Raw genomic sequence first — 6,332 nt, 5'->3', positions numbered from 1 at the left:
GATATATCCCAGAATGCTTTCACGGAGAGCTCTCCTCTCAAAGTATTATAGGATTTGCTGTCACAGCGGCCCGCTGTTGCCTTTTGCTGTTGCTTCCCGACAGAGGCAACTAATAACAAAGATGGCGCAGGCAACGCGCTGGAGTTGTTACGTGTTGATCAGGATCATGATCATCTCTCTGACGGTCAGTTAACTGAGTTCACTATAAAGTTCACTATATAGTCCTCGCTCTATATAGTGATGGAGAGGTCATAGGTCAGGGTGGACCCCGCTCTCTATAGTAATGGAGGGATTTAGGGGTTAGGCACACGCTCAGACACACTAAGCTTGTAGGAGCGATGAGAACAGCAACATTTAAACAGAGTGTGCAAGAGGAGAAATTTGGCGCGCTTCCTGTCCACTGTCTTCACTTCCTCCCCTGCTGGGCAGCGGTGGCGACTGGTGCCTGGTTAACGGCGTGCTGGACGTCTACTGCTGTGTGCTGCTACATCCCAGCCTGGATTCTGCTTCTTCCTCTGGCCGATGTTCTGTTGCACCTTACCTTTAACTGTGGCAACAACGACATCCAGGACCCCGGCCGCCTCTACTTCAGCCTCCTCACCACGCTGTCCAGAGAGAAGCTGAGTGTAGTGCTGTAGGGGGCGGCGGAGGGTCAGGTCAAGAAGCGAGCACTGTCCTGCGTCATGGCGGAGAGCTAGGGGTTCACTAACGTGCTGAACGTCCATCAGACAGACCGAGCTGTCCTGTGGACAGAACCAGACCAGGTGACGTTAACCTTAACCAGCAGATAGAGAATGCCAACACAGAGCCGCCCCCTCAAGGAAGCAGCCATTCACCGTGGTGCAAACAAACAGCCACCTGCAGCAGCTAATCTGTGTCAGATGAATGGACTATGTTAAAATCACTGAACAAAGGACCCAGAAAGCAGAGACACAGTTCATGTCAGAGTGAGACCTCTTGTTTCCCCAGTAGCTTTGCTGTCACCTTCCACCTGATGGTCCATTGAAGATGCAGCAGATGTTCTGACTGGACCTACTGCTTCATCTGACTCATGTAGAAAAGCCTGCATGGACCATTTTGGATTGATGTTACTTTTCTATAAGCTGTAGGTCTTTAAAGAACTAAACTATAAATAAATGTGTTGTCAGTTTATCTGTTTTATTAATCATCCAGCAAATAGAAAATTAGGTCTCAAACATTAAAATAAATCATTTTATTGAAGGCGAGAACATGTAATGTTTCCTGGACCCCATGAGGAGCCTCGGAGCTGCAGGTCCAGAGGTGGTTGGGATTCCGACTCGTCTGCTGGTTCTGATCCACAGTGTTTTATCAGGACCATCCATCTTTCAGAAGAGTTCAGAAGTGAAAATGCTGATAGTGATTTCTAAGACAGACTGTAACTACTAACTGTAACTAGGCCATTAGGCTACATAGCAGCAGAAGAAAGCAGCGTCTGTCCCAGTGTGGACCGAGATGTCCAGTAAACCAATCCTTGATTGGTCCGCTCAGCAGCCTTCATTCAGTCAGACCTTTGAAGTTGGGTCCCGTGTACGGAGGTAAGGCTGTCTGCTGGCTCAGCAGTTTGTCCATGATGGCGATCTCTGCCTCCCTCTTCTCGACCTGCTCCATCGGGGTCCAGGACATGTCGTGCTGCAGCTTGAAGGCTCCCAGGAAGGGATGAGGGCAGCTGGGTCCCCATTCCTTCAGGGGAAAGATAAATGGGTCAGCCGGGTTCACACACTGAGCATCAATAACATTTACTGCCAGCCATTTAGCTAACATTAGCATCAATAACATTCACTGCAAGCAATTTAGCTAACATTAGCATCGATAATATTAACTATTAGCCATTTAGTTAACATCAGCATTGATAATAGTCAGAGCCTGGAGGCTAATGTTTATTCATGGAGACCCCATCGTCGGAACCAGCTGGTCTTCAGGAGCTCTACAGGAACTGAAAGATGGATCCTCCTCCTCAGAAATGCAGGCAAGTGCAATGAGAGAGTCATGATCTTTGACTTTTCCAGCGCTTTCAGCACCATCAGAGCAGAGCTGCTGAGTGGGAAGCTGGAGGACGCTGGAGTGAACAGACATCTGGCTGCCTGGACCATCAACTACCTCACTGACCGCCCTCAGTACGCGTGGCTGACCAGCTGTCAATCAACTTAAATTTAAACAACTAAATGTTTAAACTAAACACTAAATCAGATGATTTCGTCTGTTTAAACAAAGATCTGGACTTGAATGAATGAACCAGACAGAAAACATGTCAGAGGATGGCGGACTCAGAGGGACACGTCTTTCCTCCAGCTCCTTCTGATGGACCCAGATGGAGCGGGAGGAACCGGTCCGCTCCGACCCAAACTGCCTGAGTTCAGCTGCCTGCTGATCTGTCAGTTCCTTCATGGCTGCATGACCTTTGACCTTCAGCGCTAGCGTTATGTAAACAGGCCTGCCGAGTCGCGCTGCACGTTACGTGAGCCGCCTGCACAGATTCCCCCTGGGGCCGGATTAGATAAGGTCCCCCGGTGGTAGGAGCCAGGACTAACCTGCGGGGAGATGATGGAGAAGTATTTTTGTCCAGATGGACGCTGGTACAGGTAATACATGGTGCCGGGTTTCTTCACTATGTTGCAGGCAGCGTGGTGGAGGTCAGCGTCTCTTTTGGCATCTTCTAGAACCTGAGAGAAGCATCAAGCAGAACCATCAGCTGAGGTCTGTATGATCAGAACTCCTGTACGGATTGATGGCGCTTACCTTTCTGGCCTGCTCCTGAAGGTACCGGATCTGGTCTGCAATCACCGTCAGCTTGTTGCAGGCATTGGCTTTCACAAAATCGTCTCCCTGAGAGACATGCAGATGGTTTCAGAAGGAGAAGCGGCAGTGAGAGCCGGCCGGTAAACCCACAGCTCACCTTCTGGACCTGCTGGGCCAGCGCCACCAGGTCCATGGGGTCTCCCAGTCTGTTGGTCTGGTAGGAGCTGACCAGCTCCACTCCGCTGGGGGCCGGGCTGCTCTCCACCAGCTGCACTGCAACACACACACAGGGGCCTCATGCATGGTCAGGTCCTAGTAACCATGGTAACCTCTACTAACCAATCGGAGGGCCCACAGACCCCCCCCCACCCAGTCCCCCATGTTAGTGAGCTATATTATTACTGGATCTATAAATTGATCCTCCATCAAACTAACTGTCGCTCATTATTATAGAAAAACACTTAAATTAAATAAAAAAACTGTTTGTAGAATTTGATCAAAACCATAAAACTTCCTTTGATGAGAGTCGCAGTGGCTCCAGGTCAGAACCCGGAGGTCAGAACCTGGAGCCACCACAGTACCGCTGGTACCGGTGTTATAACACCGTGTTGTAACACCGGCTGTCATGTAATCCAGCCAATTACCTGCTGAACCCAGCAAATACTCCGTCCCCTTCCAGCCAGAACCGGTCTGGTAACCATGTTGATGTTTCAGCGTCATTCCGGCTCAGGTGAGCTTCTTACCTGTGGTCTGAGCTCCTGGTTGCAGCGGGAGGCTCACTGTTCGGTCCATTTTCTCTACCTCTTAGCTAACAGTCAGCCTTTCTCCCTCAGCTGCTTTCTTCTTCTTCCTCTCCTTTGTTCTTCTTCTTCTAATCATTTCTAGCAGGCTGCTCTGCTCTGCTGCCCCCTGCCGGTAATACATGAGGAGCATGTCTGCAGTCTGGAGCCTCCCGACTTCTTTCTCTCCCCTATATTGACCAAAGTACGAAACAATACAGAAGGTTATTAATGAAGCATCAGGATGCAAATGGTCGTGGAAGATTAAAGGTCATGGAGCATTAAAAAGGAAAAAAACAGTTCAAAAACAGAACAAAACCTAAAAGCTAATAAACACGTTTATATCAATCTATTGTCAGATGATTTTCTTAGTTTTCCTGTTGTTTACCTTTCAACAAATATCAGCTTTTAAATTAATCAACGAAACAGTGAGAAGTTGTATTTATCTCTCCATTTAGGCAGATAGCGAAGAACATAAAGGTGCATACCGCCACCTACTGTACAGACTGTGTACCTGCATGTGTTCCACCTGCTATACGGTATTCTACTTTTTATTTAGCATAATATTAACTTTAAAACAGTGTTTTATTTTAAAAAATCCAGATTTTCTTCCATTTAAACTCTGTTCTCTCCCTGTTTTCCTACTTACTTTTCCCATCCTCTCTTTCAGCTGCAGTTCATCAAAAATTATCCACATTTTCTTTTTCTCTAGTATAAATAAAAACGTATTCTATAGTTTTCTTCCTTTCTAACCTTCATCCCATCCTTAAATCTGTGTTTTTTCCCTTTAATTATTGATTTACCTTCCCCTTATCTCCTTCCCCAAAGGCCTTTCAGCAGATTTATCTGCTTGTTTCCCCATTAATGTGGAGGAACCCTGGCTACAGAAGTGAATGTCTTTTCCAGATAACCTGAATAAGCTATGCATTACATCCTGCTTTACATTCAGATGCTTTGCTCCTAGCACTTAGATTAATCACATATCTCCCAACAGATGGGTTAATAACTAAGCTATTTCTTTTTAATTCCCTTCTTCTACTTATACTATAGGCTCCTCAGCAGAAATACTTATCTTTAAAAAAGAAAGCTTGACTCTTCCCAGTCTGTAGCAATGCAATTAAAAGAAAATTAACTGGAGAGAACTAAATTTATTATCGTTGCATAAAGAAGTAATGGGCAAATTTTTTACATATTCTTACAAAAATGCTGAGCAATTTCCTTTGACTTTTTTTGCATACTGAATTATAGCTTATAGCTGAATTTCTAGTATTTCCAGGTGTTAACAAAACAGGAGAGCACAGTTTAAAATGGGACTTATAAAATCTGCCTCAGCAAGATTTTCATCTTTCTGTTCAGCATTTTTTGGGAATTCATTATAAAGATAAAATGTCTTTAGGCAAGGCATTAGTGACCCAAAACCATTTTTCTTTTTCTTTTTTCTTCCTGCATGCTGCAGCTTGATAACATTATGATTGATCCCAGTTTATTGTAAATAAAATATTTAATTAACCTTTAATCTACACAAAACCATTTTCTATTTAAACTCTGAACCAGACTCCCGTCATTTGTTTGATCATTTTTTTCTTTAAAAGATATTTTCCCTTAAACATCAAGCATGTTTCGGATATTTTGCAGATTTTCAACTTTGAGAGAAGCAGATGGCTGAAAATAGCATTTTCAGTCCTTGCTCTTGTTCTCTCATGTAAATCTGTAGCTTTCATTAAGGATAAAAACATTTAAAAAAAAAAACAACATAACCAATATGCTTGTAGGATTCTTCATAGCTGGTATTCAGTCAGACAAACAGAAAAGAGTCCTGATTAGAATACAATATACCTCATCAGAAAACACAAAAGGTCTGCATTTAGTATCCTGATTATAGGTTTGGGTGGGGGTCATTAGTTATTATGATGAGAATAATGTTTTTACGGGACAAAGATTGGAAAAAAACCAACATTTAATCAGTCGCATTTGAGATTCCCTTCCTGTTACTATGCTTAAGTGCTTAAGACTTAATTTTTTTTCAATCTCATTTTTCAGGAAAATCACACATTTTAAATGCTATTTAATGTACAGGATCAAAGATAACTCAAATGTAATTAAAGATAACAGTTCTAGACACAATTTATTTTTTTTATTTGTATCACTCCCAAAAAAAAAAACCCTCAGAAAGTGTATGTTTAAAAAAGTATGCTTCTATGCCTAATTAACAGTATTTAGTTTTTTTTTTTTTTTTGCATTACTACAATTTTGTTTTTTGTATAATTATCATTATAAAATAAAATAGCAGATATGAAATAAAGAGAAAAAAAAGTATATATTAGACTACACTTCCATCTAGTGGCTAATATACTTAACCAATATAGAGAGTTTTGAGATTCAGTCAAGTTAATATAAAAAATTGAAGAAATAAATCAAGCGAATTTTAATATTTGGAAACCATTAACTGTTAGTAAAAATACTTTTAAATACAGCTCTTGAAAAATGTTATGCAGTTATTGTGTGCATCAGTCACTGTAAAGGACCAGTACTGTGAAAAACAGTCAGGCACAGGTTAAAGTTTTTAAAAAGGAGGTTTTTTATTTAATGCACAAAAAAAAAAAAGCACTAGATAGATCATTCAAAACATTAAGATCTTGGGCCGATAATAGTGTAAAAAAAAAAAAAAAAAAGAAATTTTAAATTTTTGGAAACCATTAACTGTTAGTAAAAATACTTTTAAATACAGCTCTTGAAAAATGTTATGCAGTTATCATGTACATCAGTCACTGTAAAGGACCAGTACTAAACAGTCAG

The 6,332-nt window shown here is 42.0% G+C and overlaps 1 protein-coding gene across 1 annotated transcript; it reads right to left on the bottom strand.

Moving 5' to 3' along the window:
• Positions 1-1,144: 1,144 nt before the first annotated feature.
• Positions 1,145-3,628, bottom strand: LOC107084867 (uncharacterized protein C1orf50 homolog). The gene is made up of 5 exons (XM_015374915.1): positions 3,501-3,628; positions 2,915-3,030; positions 2,758-2,844; positions 2,550-2,681; positions 1,145-1,701 (listed from the first exon to the last, which is right to left on the bottom strand). Exons 1-5 carry the CDS (start codon positions 3,547-3,549, stop codon positions 1,516-1,518), a joined length of 570 nt encoding a protein of 189 aa, XP_015230401.1. The 5' UTR covers positions 3,550-3,628; the 3' UTR covers positions 1,145-1,515.
• Between the last annotated feature and the right edge of the window lie 2,704 nt (positions 3,629-6,332).

Source organism: Cyprinodon variegatus, unplaced genomic scaffold (assembly GCF_000732505.1).
Source record: "Cyprinodon variegatus isolate N-32 unplaced genomic scaffold, C_variegatus-1.0 Scaffold110, whole genome shotgun sequence".
Lineage (NCBI taxonomy): Eukaryota > Metazoa > Chordata > Actinopteri > Cyprinodontiformes > Cyprinodontidae > Cyprinodon > Cyprinodon variegatus.
The sequence above is the reverse complement of the archived record's forward strand: the minus strand, read 5'-3'. Positions and strand labels throughout refer to the sequence as shown.